At 37.4% G+C, this 24,733-nt stretch overlaps 1 protein-coding gene across 1 annotated transcript in view; it reads right to left on the bottom strand.

The window, feature by feature from the left end:
* Nucleotides 1-24,733, bottom strand: part of UTRN (utrophin) — a 556,038-nt gene that overhangs the window by 20,420 nt on the left and 510,885 nt on the right. The window contains 4 exon segments of the mRNA XM_070376815.1: nt 7,419-7,484; nt 9,230-9,295; nt 9,522-9,560; nt 15,251-15,387. Coding sequence (XP_070232916.1) covers nt 7,419-7,484; nt 9,230-9,295; nt 9,522-9,560; nt 15,251-15,387 — 308 coding nt within the window.

The following is a 24,733-nucleotide window of genomic DNA, read 5'->3' as shown; positions in this document are numbered from 1 at the left end:
TCTTAGGAGGCCCATGTAGCAAAGTCAAGCTGAAACGTGGCAAGGAGGTATGTGCATGTGCATTTTGAGGAGGGAGAGGGTATTTTCTTGATAGGGAATAAATGGGTAATTTATTATTATATCCCAAACCTGACTGTATTATGAAGGAGCAGAGGCTATGCGGCTAATGGGCCAACACCACAGGGACACCACTTAGCTGCTAAGGATGACAAGACTAATTCAGTAATGCTTGCAGTCACTCTACCCAATTTAAGGGAAGAGAAAGACCGAAACAAGAGGGGATTATAAAGTACAGATCCGATATATGCTCAGAACAAATGGACAAATTAGAAGGATGCAGTGTGTATAAAACAAATCATAAAATAACTAAAAAGTAAGAGTAAAGCAGAACATTTAAAATATTTTTTAGGCCAAAAAAGATGAGTATAGAAACCAAAAAGACTGAGTATGCAAAAAAAGAAGTAGTAACAAAAGAAAATACTCATATATATCCCAGTGAAAATTTTCTCTCATCAGAATAAAGCATCACAAGCAATCAGCCAGAAATCAAAACAAAACAATAAATCATTTACAAAGAAGGAAAAAGGTTTAGCCTCCTACTGTCCATAATGTTTAATGTCCAAAAATACTGGTCAATGCCTATGGTTCTAACCTAGCCATTCTTCTGACCAGCCAGGTTATGTAAATGTACAGCAAAGCACTTTGTCCACAATGCAAAAGAAAGAAAGAGTAACAATAATGCAAAACAGAACCAAAGTAGGTGGTAATCTCAGGGATCGTAATAAATAAGATCGATAACTGATGCTCACATTGGTTTAAAAAACAATTAATTATATAATTCCTATGAGTAGCTCACCTAAAAGAAAATGGAAGACCAGAGTAAAAGTTAAAAAAAAAAATTCTATAAGGATAAGATGAGTTAGAGGAAAGCCTGGCCCCTATAAGCTCCCAGGCAGACCTATGAATGGATCACAGACCCTCACATGGTGCCTCTCCCATATTCCCTGACATTAATCCATTTATGTCCTTGGAGCACTTATGCCTTCAGGCACCTGACCTCAGGAATTATACTTAATGCTGGATATTAACACCAACTAAATATCTGTTTTAGATATCTGGGGACTGTCCACAGTGAAACAAATACAAACAGCTAAGAGTTAAAATTTGACCTGAGATGCATCTTGCTGTCAACATTTATATAGATTCATTTTTGGGGGGAAGTGTATGGGGCTTTAACATAATATTATTATTTTAAAAATATAATTACCATCATCATCTCTATCATTACATTCTTTAATAAGGTGTCTGGAAGAAAATTAAGACACTTTTCCCAAAACTAAGAATTTAAATATCATTCATATATAACATATAATTTTAGTCTTAAGTGGTTTTCACAGACTATTAGTCCTAAAAGTTAAATATAAAAATAGATATAGTTGAGTTCTTAATTATACAGTCATGAGGTACTAGATTAAAGTCATTCAACATCAATAGTGTGCCCAGTGCTAAAACAGAAAATGCCACCAACATGTGGGACTGTACCAATGAAACACAATTAGACAGAACACCATTACACTGTATTTAAGTCTTGCATAGTAAACACTGTCTAGATTACAAAATTAGTACTTATCCAATGACAAAAGAACTGTGATTCATTGAATGACCTTTTGCAAGTAAGACATAAACAAAAATAACAATAATTTCCTTCCTTTAAGGATTTGTTTTGTTCCAGGCTCCAGAGTTGCAAACAGCAACGCCAGTGCAAATCATGCCTGTGCCCCAATTTGATCCTTCCACATACAACAAGGTCACTCAAGAGGGGAGGTGGAGTGAGATACCCTGATGCCAATGGCCTAAGGAAATGTCCTTGGGTTTCAGCTACTCAGATTTCCCAGGACTATCCTCTTTTTGAGACAGGCCCGGTTCATTCTTTGAAATGAAAGAAAATTAAGTCATATCTGACTTGCAATCCCAAGAACCATAGCCCGCCAGGCTCCTCTGTCCATGGGATTCTCCAGGCAAGAATACTGGAGTGGGTTGCCATTTCCTTCTCCAGGGGAAGTTCCCAACCCAGGAATTGAACCCAGGGCTCCCACATTGCAGGCAGATGCTTTACCAACTGAGCTACTCAGGAAGCCCTGAAAGAAAATTAGTATCTTTAAAATGAATGCCTTTACGATTTCCAAGTTAGACTTTCAGAAGAAAAGGGAGTACTGTGGATTAGGTTTATGTGAGGTAAAACGCCATGAGATTGATTGAGGTCTAGGCTGAAGAAGTAGCAGCCCGTGATGCATGAAGGGTCAACAACTCTTAACACTTAGCCAGCTTCACCAGGTGGCACTACTGATAAAGAACCCACCCGCCAATGCAGGAGACGTAGGAGACGCCTGTTTGATCCCTGTGTTGGGAAGATCCCCTGGAAGAGGACATGGAAACCCGCTCTAGTATTCTTGCCTGGAGAATTCCATGGACAGAGGAGCCTGGCCGTCTACAGTCCATGGGGTCGCAAAGAGTCAGACACAACTGAGTGACTAACACTTTCACAGAAGATGAATGCTGTGAGGAGCCAGGGAACTGGTTCCATAGACCAATTTGAGGGACAGAGAATGGCTCAAATTGCAGGAAAGGATACAAATGACTAAAAGGGCCAGGGGTAATTTAGAATTACAAGCTCAAGTCTCAAAATTTGTACCTCAAGGCAGGGGCTTTCTTTTACTGTCGACAGCTGAGACCACCTAAAAACGAAATTTGGGAGGTTGGGCACAGCAGATGTTGAATTACAAAATCTTCTCCTTGGGTCCAGACTGTGAAGCTGGAGCACAGATGCACATGAGCAGAAGCAGAACGAGGACAGAAGGGACTGGAAGGATGTGTGGATGCTCTGACCCTCCCACCTCCCCCACTGCAGGAAGCCCTCCCTTCCCACACCAGTTGAGGCAGCAAAGTGAGGCAGTCAGGCATGGTCAGGGGTGCCTGTGCCTGGAGCCAGGATGCCTGAGTCTGAATCCCAGCTCCACCACTGACTACAAAATCCTGGGCAACCTCCTTCACCTTGTGGGGTCCTGATTGCTTCCTCCATAAAGTGGTGTAATGAGAACAAGAGCATCATGGACAACCGAATAAGCACCAGTGGGCACAGTGCTTAGAACAGCGCCTGCCTGGCTCTTGCATGCGTGCATGCTCAGTTGCTTCAATTGTGTCCAACTGTTTGAGACATTATGGACTGTAGCCCACCAGGCTCCTCTGTCCATGGGGATTCTCTAGGCAAGAATACTGGAGTAGGTTGCCATTTCTTCCTTCAGGGCATCTTCCCAACCTAGGGATCAAACCCATGTCTCCTGCATTTCCTGCATTGCAGGCAGATTCTTTACCACTGAGTCTCCAGGGAAGCCCTGCCTGGCTCTTAGGAGTCTCTAAATCAAGGAGGAGATGGTGGTTGTTTTTGCACCATCACCATTATTATTCAAGAGATATTTACTAATATTTCTTTACCCTTGCTTGGAATAACAAAAACCTCAACTCAAGAGGGCCTAGGAGTAAGGTGGAGAATTCAAGAGAGAGAAAAAATTCCAAAAATTATTGTGGAAGTTTGCTAACATACAATTTTTGGCTTAAGGCACTCTGACTTGTTTTCTTAACCCTTCCCAACAACAATAAAAATTACTAGTACCTTGGGCTTTAAATTGCTAATACTGATGTTGGTTGCCTCAAGACAGATCTGAGAGTGAAGCAGAAGAGCCAACCCTGCCTTAAAAAGCCACTGATCCCTCATTCAGAAGTTGGCAATACTGTTAGGTGGCACTGAATACTGTCATCTGTTGTCTTGGGGGATTGTATCAGGATCCTACCAAAGCCAGAGCCTTAAGAAACTTCCAGGAAAAGGCCAGGGTACTGAGAGTACATTGCACACACGTGTGTGTGCTAAGTAGCATCAGTTGTGCCCGACTCTTTGTGATCCTATGGACTGTAGCCTGCCAGGCTCCTCTGTCGGATTCTTCAGGCAAGAATACTAGAGTGGGTTGCCATGCCCTCTTCCAGGGGATGTTTCTGACCCAGGGATTGAATCTGCATCTCTTAAGTCTCTTGCATTGGCAGGCAGGTTTTTTACCACTAGCGCCACCTGAGAAGCTCCTATTACACATATACTTCCTGCTATTATAATAGGTCCTGTAAGAAACAGATAAGCCTCATCCAAGCTAAAAGCAAAGAAAGAACAACACTGTGTCTTGTTAAGGGCAGCAGACATTTCTTACTCTATCCTGTGACCCAAGATGCTAAATTATTAGATGGGAAACTTAGCAGGAGAGCCAGGAAAATAGTAAGTTTCATTCTTAACTCTGCTCTCATGAGGAGCACTGTCAATTCAAAGGAGGGAATAGTCACCCTCATTGGGACGAGTTATCCATTGGGAGAAAAGATTATCGTATTACTTATTCACTTTGTCAAGTCAATAATGCCAATTAAAATGAAAATATTTGGGGCTTCCCTGGTGGCAAAGTTGTAAAGAATCCGCCTGTAATTCAGGAGACGCAGGTTCGATGGCTGGATTGGGAAGATCCCCTGGAGAAGGAAAAGGCAATCCGCTCCAGTGTTCTTGCCTGGGAAATCCCATGGACAGAGAAGCCTGGTAGGCTACAGTTCATGGGGTTGCAAAAGATTTGAACATGACTTAGTGACTAAACAACAGCAATGAATTTTGTCAAACCACCGGACTTTAGGTCCAAAGTAGGACTTCGAAGGTGGAGTCCTTGTTAGCATTCTCACTTGAATGATCCCTGCATGTTCACAGGAAAAGACCCTCAAAATACTCCATAGCTTAAAGTGTGGAAGAGCAATGGACTTCCAGATTGGCTTGATCAAAGTAAGACTTCTTAAAATATCCATTAAAATATTAATGTATCAGTAACTAGACAACAATTTCTCTTTAGTGATTTATACATTCTTACACTATTAATTTAATCTCCCACAAAAGGGAAAATTTGCTTCCTTGCCTTTTCCAGTACCTCGAGGCCATCACATTCCTTCACTTTCAAAGCCAGCAGTGTAGCACCTGTAAAATCTCTTTGTATCTCACCTCTGCTCCCATGGTTACCCCTCCTATCCCAAACTCTGATTCTCCTCCTTTAAATCCCCTCACCAGATAATGCTTCTGAACATCTTATCCATCTCCTCCTCTTGCCATGTTTCAAAATACTTAAGTGCATAGTCAGCCCCAGATAAGCAGGCTAATCTCCCCATCTCAAAATCCTTAATTTAGTCACTTGTGCAAAGTCCCTCTTGCCATGTAAAGTCACAGTCATAGGTGTCAGGGATTAGGACGTGGATTTCTTTGGGGGCCTATTATTCTATCTACTTTAAATGCCCTCACCATGTTTCTGAACACTTATCCATCTCCCTGCTAGCCCATAAGATTCCTGAAGACAGCATGGACCTTTACAGGGCTGGGCACATGTCAGGGGTGTGCAGCTGAGTGTTCACCAGCAGGTTCTCTACAAGATAAATAAAGAAAAAGGCCCTGCTTTGTAGCATTTTTAATTTTTATGGTTTAAATACTTTCAGTATGGCCAATTTAAAATAATGACCACTGAATGTAGAGCTGAAAAAAGATACATAGTTGCACACCACTTGACTCCCCAAGAGCACAGGTAATAGGAAAATGAGGTAAAATAACTATGATGTGATAAGTTCTGAGTATTACTTTTGTTATTATTTTAATCTAATCTGTTGGTTTGCAAGTACATACATGGGCTTCCCAGGTGGCACTAGTGGTAAAGAGCCTGCTAGCCAATGCAGGAGGTGTAAGGACACGGGTTCAGTTCTTGGGTTGGGAAGATCACCTGGAGGAGGGCATGGCAATCCACTCCAGTATTCTTGCCTGGAGAATTCCATGGACAGAGAAGCCTGGCGGGCTACAGTCCATAGGTATATACAAATGAATTTTAATAATGTCTTTGTTTAACAAGCAGCTTACAAACTTCTTAAACATTTAACAACCAGCTCTCACAACTGCCTCCAGCATACCACCGCAACGTAAGCATGCAGTAAGTATTTTTTTGGATGGAAGAATGAGTTAATATATCTCTTGACAGTATATTAAAATGTATTCAGCTGTTAGTCATATTTTTTGTCATTTCTCAGACATTAGTGCTAAATTTAAAAGTCAATAGTGCCTTTTCTAATTTACTAAATTTGATTATTGCCTTTACTTGGATCACAAGGTGTGACAAACACATTTAAAGAATTTAAGTTTGGTTTTAATTAGTTGTTTTAAGTTTTGTTTAATTCTTTAGCTATTTCTCAACCTTGATGGAAAAATATGTTGATTTAAGATATTCAAGATACTTAACTGCTTTATAAGAAAGACATACTAGGAGTTTAAATATGAAACAAGCATTATGAATATGCTATTACCTTGTTTTGGGAATTGTTCCAAACACACAGTACATTAATAATAATGTATAAGTCACTACTGTATTGTTATAAAGAACTAACTTGCTATTTTTTGAAATTGAAAAATCTCCTGAGATCTTTTATTTATAAGCTTAATGATAGTAAAACAATTTTTAAAAAATATTGACCAGAAGACATTTCATGTGAGAGTACCTTAGGTATTTCAACTTGGCTGTCTCTACAATGTTTTTTAGTATAAAATACCTAAGAACCAAGTTCGACAACTTTCCTGGCAACCTTAGAGCTTCCCACCAGATCCAAACCACAATGACTGGGTGAGTCAACTGAACTCGACACTATTGAAATCATAGACACCATTCAGAACTGAAGATGTTAATTCCAAGGTGGTGGAGGGTGGGGAAAGCAACAAAAGCAAGATGGCACAGGACAGTGAATAATCAGAGATAAAATATCTGCCAAGAAAGGTTTTTAAACAGCATTCTAAAGTTAATGAGGCTTTTCCTAGTTGCTAATAAAATCAAATTATTGGCAGAGGAGTTAACACCTTCCAGTGAAGGGTAAGGAGTAGATGTCCAAGCCTGTGTAGGTCATAACTATTAAATGGCAGAGATTATGGAGAAAATATGAGCACACAGAAGGAAAAGAATTTTATAGAATGACATATATTCTATAGAATTACATCTGTTAAATTAACAAGAAATATCAGATAAATGGAATGAATATCTATACCTGTATTTATAAATAAATCAATATGATTTTCCTAGGGCAGATGAGTAGCCAAATATAGGATTTTCTTCAGTAACTTATATGAAACTAAATAAATAAACATATCCAATTTATACTATCATGGCTTGAAACCATAAAATCTATGTAGACATTTTTATAACCACACTTATCAATTTTGATTTGGATCAAAATTCAGAGCCACAGTCAATGAAGATTACTTCTGACAGCCATAATATAAGAACCAGCTTTCCAAGGCAGCACTAATTTCATGATTTACTTACACACTTCCTGTGGTAGAGCTGCTATCAGTGAGGAAAGATCCATTAGTCCTTTCCATTTGGGCCAGTCTGTAAAATGAAAATAAAGAGGTTAGAGAATGTGGCCGCATAGGGTATAGTTGACTGGTACAGCCTCAGTGTTTCTTAAACTGTCCTAATTCCCACAAAATCCAGAACAGCTCAAACTCCCTAACAAGACTTTGAAATGAAAACAACCTCTAACGTTGAGTTCTGTTTCTATCACCACTGCAATAAGGACTAAAGACTTTTATTTTACATCATGTTATGTAGTTTCCTAGTGGGCCTAGATTCCTAGTTGATTTCTCAGACTCTTAAGTTAGTCTTTACTTGCTCACACATCTGGTTATGTCCCTTTCCCTCTCATGTTTAAAGATTCTCCATAATGCCTCTTTACCAAAGGACAGAAATCTTACTCCTTAGCAAGTGAAAGTGAAAGTCACTCAGTCCTGTCCAACTCTCTGCAACCCCATGGACTATACAGTCCATGGAATTCTCCAGGCCAGAATTCTGGAGTGGGTAGCCTTTCCCTTCTCCAGTGGATCCTCCCAACCCAGGGATCGTACCCAGGTCTCCCGCATTGCAGGCAGACTCTTTACCAGCTGAGCCACAAGGGAAGCTCAGGAATACTAGAGTGGGTAGCCTGTCCCTTCTCCAGTGGATCTTCCTGACCCAGGAATCGAACCAGGGTCTCCTGCATTGCAGGTGGATTCTTTACCAACTGAGCTATCAGGGAAGCCCATCCTTAGCGAGTGGGCCCCACATTACTGGACTTCAGCTTCTGTCCCTTCACTCTGTCTTCTCCTTTCCCCTTTCTCTACTTGCAATTATTTAAATAAACTGTATTCTTTCTGAGCTCAATACTTTAAAGCATGTTTTTCCACTTTTTCCTGAAATTTCTACTTGGCCTAGACTCAGCTCAAATGTTACTGTTTTTATTATGTTGCTTGAACTATAGCCTTTTATTATTTATTTTTTCAGGTATTATATTTGTCCTTAAGATTTTTCATACCTTTTAAAAAAACTTTTCATTTTATTTTGAAGTATGGCTGATTAACAATATTGTGATAGCTTCAGGTGGACAGCAAAGGGACTCAGCCATACATATACATGTATCCATCCTCCTCCAAACTCTCCTCCCATCCCAGCTGCCACGTAACATTGAGTCGAGTTCCCTGTGCTATACAGGAGGTCCTTGTTGGTTATCCATTTTAAATACAGTAGTGTGTACATGTTTATCCTAAATTCTCTGACTGTCCCATCCCATCATCCTTCCCCTCAGCAACCACAGGTTGAACTATAACCTTGTAAAGCATAGCCAGTTACTACACTGTCAATGCCTGGTACATATTTGGTTGTATAAAAGTTTGTACAACCCAGTAAGACCAGCTTATACTTTTATATTATTTGGGAACTCCAAAATAAACCTCTATTGTAAAGTATTAGCATACATTTAATTACATATTGTAATTCATATGTACACCATCTCCTGAGAATACTTTCATTCATTGAAACTGGGTTACATTATCTAAATCCTATTTGTACAGTGTTTGCATTCTCATGAGCTCACTAATCACATCCCATGGAGATTTACTCAGTAGAATATATTGCAAGTGTTTGGTAAAGTGCAAATTACAGTATAGAAAGATGAAAGCCCAGATTTCAAATATAACAGAATCACCACTCCTGTAAAACTGTATCTCTTAAATCAAGGCATGTGAATGATATAAGATAATACAGAAAGAGATACATTCTGGGTGGCAGTGCAGTGGAGGGATCCCAGCAAAGTTTCTTACCGTGTAGCATACTGTTCTATTCTTGAATGGGTATCATCATGAAACAGCTGAGGAGACTGCGAAGGGCTGGAAGAGAGAAAGCAAAGAAACAGTTTTATGCCCAAATATTGACAGATATTACTATTAGGAATGTTAGCTTAGTTAAATAATGAATTTGACATGCAAACAAACCACTAGGATTGTTACCCAGGAGGCAGAACTATTATTTTAGGATAAGAGTTTAGAAATCACCCCATGCTAGTAAAACTGATTAGAACATCCGTCTTGTGCATACGGAGCTGTGGATACTCACTCATAGTGCTCCGGCCACATACTGATGAGTGTGATAGGACTGCAAAGAGGGCAGAGGGAGACAAAAGTCATAGAAAAAACACTTTAGAGCAATTTAAGACAAAAGCAGTCAGTCAGAGGGTGGGGCGTGGGATACATTCTCAATCATCTCCCACGCCTGCATTTGGTTGCCCTGAGGTCCACCATGAAAGAAGTCAAAACAAACAGAAATGACTGTTTATTCTAGAAAAGATGCTATGTATTCAAGTGCCTGCAGGGGCCTTTCCACAGATATTATAGGATATTTGTTATAGACAGCAAACACATTTAAATAGTCTGATTGGAAAAAGAAAGAGAATGCTCTAAAATAGCTCAAAATTATGGGATAATTTAAAAAGTAATGTTTCATAATGTACTGGACAGAATGTTCTGCAATTTTTCATATTTTTTTTTGATTATAAATAAATTATAAATTATAAATAAAATCCAAATAAAGGTGTACACAGAGTACCTCAACCTCACAGATACACTGAAAAAAGATGCAGCCTAGATGTTCTCCTCTATACCTGGCCAAAATTCTCAATTATCCATAACTTGAAAGCAACGTTGCTAGATCATGATACACTTTTATCAAACAAAATTTTACCCAGAAGTTCTATCTAAGAAACTGATAAAAGGAACACTGTCTACTAGAATCAGAGCTTGAGATTGGAACTTGATTATTCAATATCATTCCTAGCCCTGGAGATACACTCCAGTCTCACAGCACTGCCTAGAAAACCCCAAGTCTGTAAGAAATAGCGTTTGAAAACAAATGATCCTAATTAAAAGTTAGTTCAAACCCTAACCCTTTTTTATTGGGGGTGTTGGGAAGGTGTGGGGGAATACTGATGAATGTGGAAATTTAAAAGCCTAAAGAAAATTAGTTGTCTAATTAAAAAAGTCTCCTGCAAAAGCTAATGCTGGTTGAAACAAAGAAGGAAAATTTATTCTAGATCTATTTGATTCTCCTATTTCTAATATATATACATACTTAAGAAAAAGTTAATGATCTCATTATCTCCCACTGAGAAGCAAAAGTTGATGTCTGCAAAGCGAAGATTAAAAGATGATGGAAAGTCATCTTATTGGTGTGGAAAACTGAGATTCTTTGGACTTGTTTCAAAAAAAGGCATTTATCTGGTCTGTGTTTGTCAGACATTTATACTATACATAGACAATTACTCATGTGTAAAACAGACACAACAATGAAACAAAACAGCATTATTCAAGTCTTTTCTTATCACTACTTTTCATTAACTCTGAAATACAGATGTTAAGTGTCAGATAAATGATTTTCTATACACTTTCCCTGGTGGCTCAGATGGTAGAGAATCTGCCTGCAATGCAGCAGACCTGGGTTCAATCCCTGGGTCGGAAGATCCCCTGGAGAAGGGAAAGGTTACTCATTCCAGTATTCTTGCCTGGAGAATTCCAAGGACAGAGGAGCTTGGCAGGCTGTTGTCCATGGGATCATAAAGAGTGAGATATGATTGAGAGACTAACACTTTCAACACTTTCTGAAAAACATAGGAACTGCCCCAGAGATCATTTCTAAAATTCAAGTATACCACAACATTTGCTGTGAGCTTTAAATATAAGAAAAATACATGTATATATATATATATATATTTTAAATCTTAATTGAACTCAGAAAAGCTTTGTGAAACTGCTTGACTGGTTCCGTAAAGTTAATTCAGTTAGTACAATAGTGATTCACTGAACTAAGATAAGAATGGCAGAGGCAAAAAGCTGAACTGAAGAGTGTCAAAAGAAAGCCTCTTTATGTATTATGAAAATTTCTGAGAAAAGAAAAAGATTAAAAAAAAAAAACTTTAGGCTTTATTGACTTCAAAGTACTTTGATTTGTAGAGAATATATTAACTGATAAGCTTTTTCATTTAATTCCAGAAAAAGAAAACTGGGCAATATTCTCCCTGAGTTGTTAGCCTGTGTTAGCCCAGACTTCATAATGCTGCCTCTCAACTGCGTTCCAGAGTGGTGTCTGAACAGGGTGTTTTGGCTAATCACACACTAATATGCAAGACTCTACTAAATATACTTAATGTTATAGGAAATATAATCCAGACTTTCTTTGAAGATTTTAGAGACTTTTCAGTGCCTTAAATTCTCAGCAGACTTCTCACACTTCCGTCTGTTTGCCTTCTGAAGTCCATTTGTCGCAGAGCAGGGGTCCCAGCGGCTCTAACAGATAAAGCTTCAATGCCCCCTCCCTCCTGCTCTTGAAGACTACAAACATCTTCACCTGCTTTACAAGGCTGATCATGATCTGCGTCCTGCTTTCCTTTCCACTCCCATTTCTCGTCATGATTCTCAACTTCCCATTCCAGTTTCCAAAACAGGGTTGTCTTTCGGCTTTTGAAAATGTTTGCCTTGCTGGGAAACTCTCCCTCTCCTCCCCGGGTAGCAAACACTGAGTTTTGGGCCCTATTCATCTTTCAGTCTGGGGATGAACTGTCACTTCCCGGTCCAATGCTCCCACAACCATAATTCCATTTACTATGAGATGGTTCTTGCTACCGTAAGAACTTAAAAAACCAAGAAACTCATCTATTCCACCTTAACCAATACACGTGGTAGTGTGGTTGTTTAGTCGTTAAGTTGTGTCTGACTACTGAGACCCCATGCACTTTAGCCCACCAGGTTCCTCTGTCCATGGGATTTCCCAGGCAAAAATACCAGAGTGGGTTGCCGTTTCCTTCTCCAGGGGATCTTCCCAACCCAGGGATCCAACCCGGGTTTTCTGCATTGCAGGCAAATGGAAGCCCAACCAATACCAGGGAGAGGTGCCTATTTTATTCCTTTTAATTTTCAGGGAAACTAAGCTACCTTTTTAGCCAATAAATCTCACTCAATTCTCAAATTACTTTGTCACCCTTTGAGCTTGTTTTTCAGGTATATTTTCAATGGTAATAACTCTTTCATCAAGCTCTACTCATTTATTTTGATTTATTTTTGTGAAAAAACCTTGCATAGTTATAAAATTAATTGAATAAACCGAAGCATGGGTTTGTTTACCTCCTTTTAATAACAACTAATTTTCCCATAAATCCCCTCCATGCATGCATGTATAGGGGATAAGACATTACATTTTGCAGGGATGAAAGAGAAAGAAGCAAAAGGAAACTCTAATCAGCTTCATAAATAACTTCAACACATTTACCACTTCACTGGTTTTTCTCCAATGTTCTCCTCCCACAAATAGGAGAATAAATGAAATCAAAATTTTTACTACCTATTCACATAAATTGTTACACCAGAAGATTAAGTGGCCCTGTACTAGAAAGGGCTCAGTAGAAAAATGAACTATACCAACTCCAAGAATACATTCTAGGATTAAAAAAGGAAGAAAATCTGCCCAATGTATCCAGTAGCTCATAAATCTTTTTCAAAAAAGGATCTCATGACATCTGATTTAATCTTACACTCCTTTTCTTTCCCTCATTTTCCTCTCACTGAAAATGCTGGTACATTCATCTTTGATGAAATGAAGCATCTTCAGAGTTACAGCCAAAAATCATAGCACAAAATTATTTGGCACACACTTTTCTGTTCTCTTTTCCTTTAACTGAATCACTCAGAATTATTAACGTCAGTCATTATTTTGACAGTGAAAGGCAAATTATCAAAATTGCTTAAAAGCAATTTAAAAGATCTATCTATCTGCATGACTCATACAAGGGATGTAGCTATTTGGAACATAAAATGCCAATGGTTTATCCAAAGAGTCAAAAGCACATCACTATTTCAAACCTATCAAATTACCTTGTAAATAAAACCACTGTGTGATAATTCTATGCTTCAGGCCCTTACTCTAAAGGTTATTTAGATCTGATACCAAGATAGGCAAAATTTTATCTTTATTAGGTATTCAGCATAGTTAAACTATATATTAGACACTAAAACAAATAAGAATGTATTATATACGTTTTGAAAGAAAGGGAAAAAGTCTATCCGCAAAACAAAGACAGGATCAAAAATATACCTTTCTTTACAGATTTTAAGTATTGCAGGCAGATTCTCTATCAGTTGAGTCACTAGGGAAGCCCAAGTATCCTGGAGTGGGTAGCCTATCCCTTCTCCAGTGGATCCTCCCGATCCAAGAATCGAACTGGGGTCTCCTGCGTTGCAGGCAGATTCTTTACCAGCCAAGCTACCAGGGAATCACAAGTATTTCAATAGTATGCCTTAACTTAAAATCATTTCAATAAAATTTCTTCTTAAATGTACTGTGGAAAAAAATGACTGGGAGGCATATATCTTAATTGTATGGAATTTGATATCAAGCAAAGTTATCAAAAAGTTTGAAGTTTTTGGTATGCTTTAAATGAGTATGTGGTATTTTTGGAGCTATCTACATATAAAGCCATGCTGTATTTCTTCTTCATGCACATCCATAATATTACCTATGGAGGGATAAAAATACCCACTTTACTTTGTCTGTAGTCTTCCTTTTATTTCTTAGTAGTTAAACAAACTAAAAAAAAAAAAAATTGCATATAAATGTAGCAAAGCCCCTGGTCCAAAGGGTTTTATATGGATAAAAAAAATTGGACTAAATGGTCTATCCCTCTATTTTGACATCTTTGAGACATGGACTGTCATAATACACTGGACTGCTACTGTTCTCTAATTATCTCCCATATATACACAAAGAAGTTAACTACGAGCTTTGAAGGTTAAATGTCAACACATTTTTATAGTTCTTACTTCAGTTTTCTTTACTGTATAAGGTAGAAAACTCCACACTTCAGAGCTTCTCTTCTGTAGTTACTTGAGAAGGAATATTTCTGTAACTAGAACTCCACTATTCTTTATGACTAGGCACTCTGGTGATGATTAGCAATAAAACTTAATTTTCCCCAAGATTCAAGCACAAGAAAATTGCCTTGGCAGGCATATTTATGCTGATATTTAAAAAAAAAGTAATTCAAAGATTTAAAATCATATTTATTTTGATCTTGACATATAATTGCTTAGTAATTTAAATTTTGTTCTTGCATTTATTCTGGTTCATTTTAAAGTTTCTTTTCATTTCAGGCTATAAACTATTATCCTTCATTTTATAATCCCAAAGTAATTTTGCAATCTGAAACTTTGTTTCATTTATGTTTGTAAACTCAAATGATATACTTTTAAGAAAACTTTGTCTATTACAGGTTCTATTTAAAGCTATCTCATTTCGCTGCCATGTTTAAGAAAAAAAGAAATTAGAAACGCAATGTGAGATTTTGATGAGATTTCATATAGATATATATCTGAAGCAAGGAATTAAACACTATTAATAAACATATTAAAATAAGTAAAATTAGTGCAAAACATATAAGAAATAGTAAAAAAAAAACCCACAAAGAGGGAAAAATGGAAAATAAAGTAATGAAAGAGCATAAATGCAACAATTTGCTTAAAGTATTTTTAAGAGTAAAAGAGATGACCAGTGCAAAGGTGGACACATTATTACGTATTTCAAAAGTTTAGGAAAACATGCAAAATTAAACCTGTGCTGTCAAAAACAGTCAAAATTCATGTTGCCAAGACTGAGCCCAAGTTTATTTGCCCTTCTTGTAGATGAAACATTTTACCAAAACACAACTTTTTTTGGGGTATCAGATTTATCTTTTGTCACTAATATAAAAGTATCAGGTATAAGAGCACATACAGATACAAGTTTAATAGTAAAATTAAACTTACGTCTCTAAGTTGTCACCTTCAAGAACTGTCTGGACAGGCAGGTAGCCAAGCCGAGGATGCTTGGCAAAGTATTTCTTCGATCTGAACTTATTCTTCAGCACCTTTGTGAAGTCCCGTACATCTTCCCCAGATGTTGTCTATGAGGTTGAAAAAAATTACACTTATCTCATTAAAATGGAAGGAGACAACTATCTACAATCAAATTAGAGCAGATGTAAATTGATGCCATTAAATGACAACACTTTCAGTAGTTCTATGTATTTTTGGAATAGCACACAAGGTCATGAGAACACATGGCAATCAAGACTCATCATTAAATATTTTCAGCAATCAGCTTATAATTTTTAATTTTCTGTTGAGAATAAGCAATAAGTAAATCATTCCCCCAATACATTAAAATCAATTTTGGCAATGTTACTCATTAATTCCTGTCACTAAAAAAGCTGCAATTTGCTGCTATTAAACACTTGGTGATGATGTATTCTGGATATTATATGATTTTAGCTAAGTAATGAGGCACACACATCCTCATAATTCACCTATATATATATGTATATATATACATATATCCTGTACCGACTTCACAGAAGCCAGCACAAATTGTAGTCTAGCAAAGGAGAAAACAGTACACAAGACAGAAAGCCCAGGGCCACGTTGGTTCTCTGTACTGCAAGGAATACTCTCAGATTCTTTGTTCTTTCCCATCCATATAAACGTATACTTATTTGACATGGGACTTTCCAGGTGGCACAGTGGTAAAGAATCTGCCTGCAATGCAGATGTGGGTTCAATCCCTGGGTCATGAAGATCCCCTGGAGTAGGAAACACAGCCCACTCCAGTATTCTTGCCTGGAAAATTTCATGGATACAGGAGCCTGGCAGGCTACAGTCCATGGGGTCTCAAAGTGTCAGATATGACTAAGTGACTGGAGCGCACATACACACACACACACACACACATACACACACACACAGAGCATGCATTTGACATGGACTAAATTACTAATGGTGATATAAAATGTGACTTTTTAAAAAAGCATTTCAATATGATTAGTTAATATAATCGTTTAGGGTGACTGACCTACCTGCCACCCACTCCCCCCAGCCTTTGCACCCTCCTCAGTCTGTCTTTTCCCTCCTGACAAGCATGCCCTGGATTCACACAAACTTGTTTTGCAAACAAAAGCTTAACAAAGTATTATTTTTTGAAACAACTGAATTGAGTCAATCCTTACATGGTTTTGTTACTTTCTATTTGCTCTCATGACACCTAAATATGTTTTCTTCTAGTAAACAATTAAGGGAATTTTTGATTCTCTATGGAGAAGGTAATGGCAACCCACTCCTGTTTTCTTGCCTGGAGAATCCCATGGACAGAGGAGCCTGGTGGGCTACAGTCCATGGGGTCGCAGGAGTTGACACGACTTAGCGACTAAACAACTACTACTACTACTACTTGATTCTCTAACCTTGAAGAGCAGAGAGATAACATAAATCAGCCCAAGCTGTGTATACATCCGTTTTCTCTTTATTTAAAAGAATATGTATAGCAAGCAAAGCCCATGTTATCACTGGACCTTGCTATCAGACCCACAATGTCAAATCTTTTTCTGAGTAACAAAGAAGAAACTATATAATACCTGCATTATATAGATACAGACCCTCCCAAAATATGATGTGTAGAAAATAAGCTACTGGTGCTGCTGCTGCTGCTGCTAAGTCGCTTCAGTCGTGTCAGACTCTGTGCGACCCCATAGACGGCAGCCCACCAGGCTCCCCTGTCCCTGGGATTCTCCAGGCAAGAACAATAAGCTACTAATTGGGGGAGGCGGGGAAAGAATCCAAGGCACTCTATACAGGGAAAAAGGGTTGCTATGAGATGCTGGTTTAGGGGTATTTATCTCTAACCAGGCAGAACAGGGGAGAGGCACAGATCACAGCTGGGAATAAAGAAGGCAATATTTAGAGACGGTCCTGAGAATAAAGCCAAAAGGATATATCTCTGCTATAAAGGACATTTGGACTTTCAGCAATGGGTATCACAGCCGCAGATCATTAAGTTTATAGATATGTTTATCCTGAATATTTTGGTAAATATAAAAAAAAAAGGAGCTTTCCATGATAGAAATACAAAAAGAAGGCCCCATGCAAGAATAAGCATTTATGACCCAATTTATTTCTGTGTCTGCTCTTAACACATTGTTAATATACAAGGAGATAGGGAAGTAACGGCCTCCAGCTTTTACTTGGTCTATTTTCATCTGGCAATAAAAGAGTTTATATTGTTCGGATCAGTGATTTTCAAGCCATATCCAGGTCTCTAACTCAGGCAACCCTGTGTGGGCGGGTGGGAGAAAGGCCAGGTGGGCAGGGCACCAGGCCACTTTCCCAGTGTGCCTCCTCCAGGACAGCCTACAATACAGGGCCCTTAGGTATATTCATGGTGGTGTGCAACCATCATCACTATCTAATTCTAGAATAGCATCATCACCTCAAAAAGAAAGAAAGCCTGTACCCATTAGCAATCATTCCCACCCCCACTACCACCCCCATCTCCTCCCCTCAGCCCCTGGCAACCGCTAATCTACTTTCTGTTTCTATGGATGTGTCTATTCTGGACATTTCTTATAAATGGAATCATATAATATATGGTTTTCTGTGACTGGCTTCTTTCACTAAGCATAATGTTCTTCTAGCTTATCTCTATTTGGGTTTCATTGTGAACTCTTGATGGGGAAAAAATGACATATCATTTAAAAGTACAAGTCCCATTCCACATCACACATTCTTTAGGTAAAGACATTCACGATATGGAAGAAGAAAGCAAAACCAGACAACCAATGAAAACCCTTCTCTCTCCCACAAAAAACATACAAAAAACAACTACCTGCCTCCCAAAAAGTTATAGAAGGGGTTTCTGATAATGCTCAAATTTTATTTTTAGAAAAAAATGAGTGCATTCTTATATAAAGAATGCTAATGAGGAGAAAGCGCCCTCATAATCTAAGGGCACTAAATTTGCTATCACCATAAACTTTATACAATATTAAAAGAAAAAGTGAAAAGCAATTCATCCCACAGAAATGTAATTCCTTAGTTGAGACAGAACCAAGAAAATGAATTATGCCTATTTTCTCACCAAAAAAGGTTAAAATATATTTGTATATATGTGGTCTAATTTGCTATCTAATGATAGTACCTAAAATTTCTCTGTTCGAAGGTGCTTGAGCAACAGTTGGTAAAAAGGTCAAATAGAGGACCACCCACCTAACACAATCAATATCATCAAACTCAACTCCGTCTCCATGCTAGTATGGAGAGTTGTTCTTTTTTAAGAAAACAGCTATTGATAATACGATGTGAAGATGAAATTGAAAGGATCATTCATTACTACACAAATTATCCAGCATTTTAACTTATCCATGCATTTCCTGAAAGACTTGGTTTTATTGCTCTAAGCAAAGAAATAAAAAGAACAAAAGATTTTGTAGATCTCAGTAGATGTAATGAGGGTGATGTATCAGCACAGAAGTCTCACCTTACAAACAGCTTTCCTTGAATTTCTTTTTACTATCAAGTGTGATGAGACCATCACCACTTTTTTGACCCAAAAGGAAAGTGACACTAAGGCTTAGAGGGATTCAGATCAAGAAGGTCAGGAAAACTTGCAAACCTACGTCTGTTCACCAGACTGGCACTGTGTCATCTCTAAGAAAAACTAAACAGTTTTAAGTTTTGTAAGAAAAAGAAGTCACAGCCATTGATTAAACTATTATAATATTCTGAATTTGCCCTTTAATTTAAATAAAGTCCTACCAAGATACCCTGTGGCTGATTTTTACAAAATTTATATTAAAATGTCACTTTCTAATTTTAAATTGCATATCTAAGAAATGTTCAGTGGAAGTACAATTAGAAAAAAATACACCTGAAAGAGAAAAAAGAAACATTAAAATTACCAGTTCCTCTATCACCCAGAGATAATCAGTCTTAAAATGTCTGGTACTGGATCAATTTATTTTTAATCCTTTTTATGGCAAAATAAAAGACATATATAAAACTCTATACAGCAGACATATGGTTTAATAAAATAAATTATATGGTAAATACCATCAAGTCAGGAAATTGAACTTTGTTGGACATTCCAGAAGACTTGTTCCAGTTATAACCCCTCCCTCCTCCATAAAACCATCATCCTCATTTTTGTAACAGTAATTTCCTTGTGTTTTAAAAGTAGTTTTATCACTCCAGTGTCTGTCCTTAGATCCTATAGTTTAGTTCAGCTCATTAAAAAAAATATGATATATTTAAAGTCACTTTCAATCTACCAGATTTCTTCTTCATACTGTCTATTTTCTTACAACTTATCTGTTGGAAAGCCAGGCAATTCGACCAGTAGCGTTTTCTATTGTCTAGATTTTGCTGGCTGCACATTTTTGTTGCAGTTTAGCATGCTTCTTCAAATTGGCGGCGGGATCCAGAGAATACCTGAGACTCAGGTTTGCACTTCTGGCAAGATTACTGGTGGTGTTTCATAGGATTATAGGAGACATGTGATGTCTGGTCATATCTATCATGTACTTCCTAGCACCTTTCATGCTAAATTCCTATATCCATCCAATGAGGACTTTTAAACGGTGATATTCTATCATTCATTTATAGTTTAAAAAATGAAAGACATCCTCCCCATCTGTTTAGTTGCTCAGTAGTACAGTTCAAGAAAGGCAAGATTACATGTTTGATTTTTCTCTTTTATTGACCACTTTGCTCTGTAATGGACTGGTTTTGTATCATCTTCCAAAGATGACCAATTTTTAAATTGTTTCAAAATATCATTATGAATTCATAGATTAATATATTTATGAGTTTTCATCTATTGATGAAAGGGTCAATTACAGTTGACCCTTGCACAACATGGGTTTGAAATACGTGGGTCCACTCGTATACTATTTTTTTCACTGAATATGCACAATAGCACTACACAAACTATGAATAAGGAGGACCCACTGTAATGGATTTTCCACTGTTCGGAGGGTTGGTACTCCGAATCCCTGAGCTGTTACAGGGTTAACTATATTTTCATTACTGAAGCTCAAACTGTCCCAACTTTGGCCTGTAGGGGGCCTCTTCCTGGTTGTCCTGTTTAAGTTCTACTAAGCTGTGTATATGTTAATCGCTCAATCGTGTCCAATTCTTTATGACCCTATAGACTGTAGCCCGTCAGGCTCCTCAGTCCGTGGAATTCTCCAGGCAAGAATACTGGAGTGGGTAGCCATTCCCTTCTCCAGAGGATCGTCCTGACCCAGGGAACAAACTCAGGTCCCATGCTTTGCAGGCAGACTCTTTGCTGTCTGTAACAATGTATTTAATGTTGTTAATCCATCAGTCCCTAGGATGTTATTTCTCTAGTTACTTAAGTTATCTCAAGTCTAGCCTCTCAAAAATTCCCCAAGAAGTGTTCATAGGGCCAATATTACCTGAGTTCTTACATGTTGATGACAGACTTCCTGTGTTCTTTGCTAGTTACTAGAAAGTTGGTTTTTCTAGATATAAAATCCTTGGCTCATATATTTTTCCCTTGAGTTTCTTAAGTATGTTCCTGCATTTTCATTTGTATAAAGCATTGGTATCGAAAAGTCTGATGGTTATTTAATTTTCTTTCTTTTCTAATTCAGTTTTTTTTTTGTTTGTTTAAATGACCAAAAAGACTTTGTTTTACTTCAAAGACAAGTATATTCCAGGTATATACCAGGATATTCCATAGTGTTGGAGAGCTCAGGCATAATACACTTTTTCAGTATAGAGATTCACTTTTTCCTTTTTTTTTTTTTTGGAGAATGGAAAGATTTTTCTCTATAAAATAATTTTGGAAGTAGAATTGATTAGTTTTCCTTATTTTCTGGCATTTTTATTAATAGTGCTTGTTCTACTTTGGGTTTTTTCTTCATGGACTCATATTGTCCATATTTTCCATTTTTTCTTTTTTTTTATGACTGTCTTCAATATTTTTCTCTTGATCCTTTATGTTGCTTTCTTTACTTCTCTTTGAAGTTTTTTTTTTGCTATACAGTATATTCTCATTAGTTATGTTTTATACACAGTATCAACAATATGTGTCAATCCCAATCTCCCAATTCAACCCCCTCCACCACTGCTTTCCCCTTGGTATCCTTAAAATTTGTTCTCTACCTCTGTGTCTCTATTAACTTTTCTTTGAGCTTTAAAGTTCGCCTCTTATTCACCTTCTATTTTTTTTATGGTATTTATGTGCTCTGTTTTTTAAGACTGAAATTAATTAGTTTTAACTTTCAAAATTATTTTTCTTTTATTTCTAGTTTTTTCCTGAGTTCTATTACCCCAAATATGACAAAGGGGCATACCAATCAGTTGTTAAAGTGACTTGAAAACAGCTAGTGCTAGAAGAACACTCTGATCCTCGTCTTTGCCCCCTGAAAGCGGGAAGTCATCTCCCATGTAAAAGGTAGTCTCCCTATAGCAGGAGGGACAGAGACATCCTTATCAATGGAAAGAGGGACTTCAAGGCCAAGAAAGCTGTGTAAACCATCTGCTTAGATGCTTCACTAAATGGTACCCAAGCCTAAATTTCCTCGCATTATCAGTTCTTCACAAAGTTATTTTGCTGGTGTTTGCTTGTCTTAAAGGTACAGAAGCTGCCTGCTTTGGTCACTTCTTTGAGTCTCTCATATGCACAAAATTAACGTTAGATTTTCTTCTGTTAATCTATCTCGTGTCAATTTAATTATTAGATCAGCCAGAAGAATCTAGAAAAGGAAGAGGTAAATTTTTTTTCCTCCCCAACAATATCTTGCAAGTTTTGTGACTGGTATGGCTTGTTACCACCTAGGTTTATTTTGGGGATATCTCACTACCTAGTTTTGTCGTAAATATTATCCAGAGGTTTGGTACTGCTGTCTACCTGCTGTGTCTCTTTTTATGTCACTGCTTTACTAATGGGAAGAAAATGGCAGAGGCAAATAGGCTGAAAAACTCTGAAGCCACTGCTACCACCATCTCCCCCGAATCCTTCTGGATTGATTTGTAACAATTATGTGAGAACTCACTTATTCAAACAAGGACTTTCATTCAAACTGTCATTTTTGGAAATCTAAGGAAGGTGAGTCACTGTGAAAAACATTTTAAAATTGAACCTACATAGACAAGTGGGTACTTAGGTTTTCTTTCACTACTGTGCTGCTACTAAGTAGCAGTGAGATAATAATGAAAACTTATTTGGATAATAACAAGTAATTAGTTCTTGACTTGGTCCCTACCAACTAGTACAAATCAATTATTTAAAATGTGTTGCTGAATTATAAAAGGCAGCCTGCAGTAACTCTCTACCAAAACCCCCAAAACTCCTGTGTAAGCTGGCATGAGATCATTTTTAACTCTTGAATTCTATTTCAAAAAACAAAACTATATTCATTTTAAATCTTCTAAAAATTTCTTTGGTCAATTCATAACTTGGGATAGCAGTATTATCTAATTCTTTACCAAATGCTCCCAACATCATATTTTTAACTTAACTACATATATGCATAAGTTATAGGCAGAGGAAAACAGGCTAGAACAAGGAGGAAAATCAAAGTTACGTAAGAAACAATATGATCTTTGGCACATGACTAGAATAATTAAATAATACTATTTAGGCCACGCACAAGTACAAAAACCACTGTTGAACAAGATTCTCATTAGCAACATTTACTTCTTAAATATATAGTCAATAGTCTCAAATGACAGATGCAAAGTGTAAAAAGCACACTGCATTATCATAGGGCTAATCTTAAAGACATTCTAATAGTTTTTTAAAGAATGAAAAACAACCTCTCAGTTTTGCTTTAAGTTTCAGTGATTTCAACAATGATATTCAACAAGAATTCAGACACTGAATTCTATAGGTAGGATGAAATTAGTAAGACAAGCTTCAGAGCATTCTCAGTTCTAATGGAAAAACATGAAACCAAAATATTAGCATTAAAAAAATCATCAAGGGGTCAAGAGTAAGTAGAGTAAATGAGTCATCCAAACAATAGATTTTGTTCAAATGTCACCTTAAAAGTGAACAACGCAATCTAAATGCACTCAACTTACTGGGATAACAATGTAGACTGGGCAAGAACTAAAAAACCACTTAGGATGCTGAGGTCAGAGAAATAGCAATGATGCTGCGTTTTTAGCATATTGGCAATGTCCCAAGTCTCATCCGAAGAAGTAAGACTGCCAGAAACAAACTACACTAACTCAGTGGAGAGCTTTCCCAAGAATGAATCTGCATGTTCTATATTTGATGTTTATAGCCCTATGAATACATTGATGTTGGCAGGAGTAGGGAGGGGTCAACAAAACAACTATGCCTAGTTTTTTTCCTTTGTTCTTTTTGTTTCTTGCCAGTGACATATTGTTTGTAAAAAAAGGAGTGATTTCACTTTTAGCTTTAAAAATAAAACTTTTTCTGTTTTTTTCAGAAGGAAACTGATTTTTCTATACCTCTAAAAACACTAAAAATATGAAATTTTATTTTCCCCCATGTGTTAACCAATAGTGAGAAGAATATTCTTGAATCTATTTCTTTAAAAGTAACATACACTTTCTAAAAAAATGCAATAAAAGTCTGTTCTAAGTGTTGCTAACTTTTAATAGACTGTTACCTATCTTCTTCTCTTCTCACCAGGAACTCAACATGGCTATCAGAACAGACTAGTCCTGTGCAAACCCAGCATGTAAGGGAGAATTTTGCCTTGATTCCACTCCCAACAATTTGAATGCTGGAAGTAGCTGATGTTGCTGACTTTGCTAGAAATAAAATTTTACAAATATCTCATCCCTTTTCCCTGAGCTAACATGACTCTCAAAACATCTTCCAATCTGGGCTACCGCTTCAGTTCCTGATGTCCGTATTTACCCATGAGTAAGCACTCTGTTCACTTTCCCCACTTTCGCAATGTGGATCAGGCCCCCATCCACAGACGCACACAGCCTCTATTAATCTTTTATTTATTTTTTCCCTTTTAGCTGTTAGTGTGGATGCTGTGTTTTACTTATGAACACATTCCCCTACATCTTGTTCATAACTGCAATTCAACCTTCCTCTTTCAGTGAATACTGATGCTCCCATGACAATACCATCTCCCCTACAATCCTTTCCATCACGGACTATAGAATCAAAGAACAAGAATAAAGGAGGTCTGTGCCATTTCCCCCTTAGCCTCAGCCTTAGTATCTATGACCAATATGCCTATCTGCTCCCCTTTGACTGCTCTTGGCCAATTGCAGCTATCATCAGTCACTTCTTTCTAGAGACATACTTATGATCTTCTAAATGCCATCTCATCTCTAAAACCTCCTATATTGCACCTCTATCATACACTGGGGGCTGGCCCCACCTTGGGCTTCATTCTAACTTAAAACATCTTTCAAATTTGAATTTTTAATTCAAAAAAATTCAAAAAAAACCTTTCAGTA

This window comes from Bos mutus, chromosome 9 (genome assembly GCF_027580195.1).
Source record: "Bos mutus isolate GX-2022 chromosome 9, NWIPB_WYAK_1.1, whole genome shotgun sequence".
In the NCBI taxonomy this organism is placed as follows: domain Eukaryota; kingdom Metazoa; phylum Chordata; class Mammalia; order Artiodactyla; family Bovidae; genus Bos; species Bos mutus.
The sequence above is the reverse complement of the archived record's forward strand: the minus strand, read 5'-3'. Positions and strand labels throughout refer to the sequence as shown.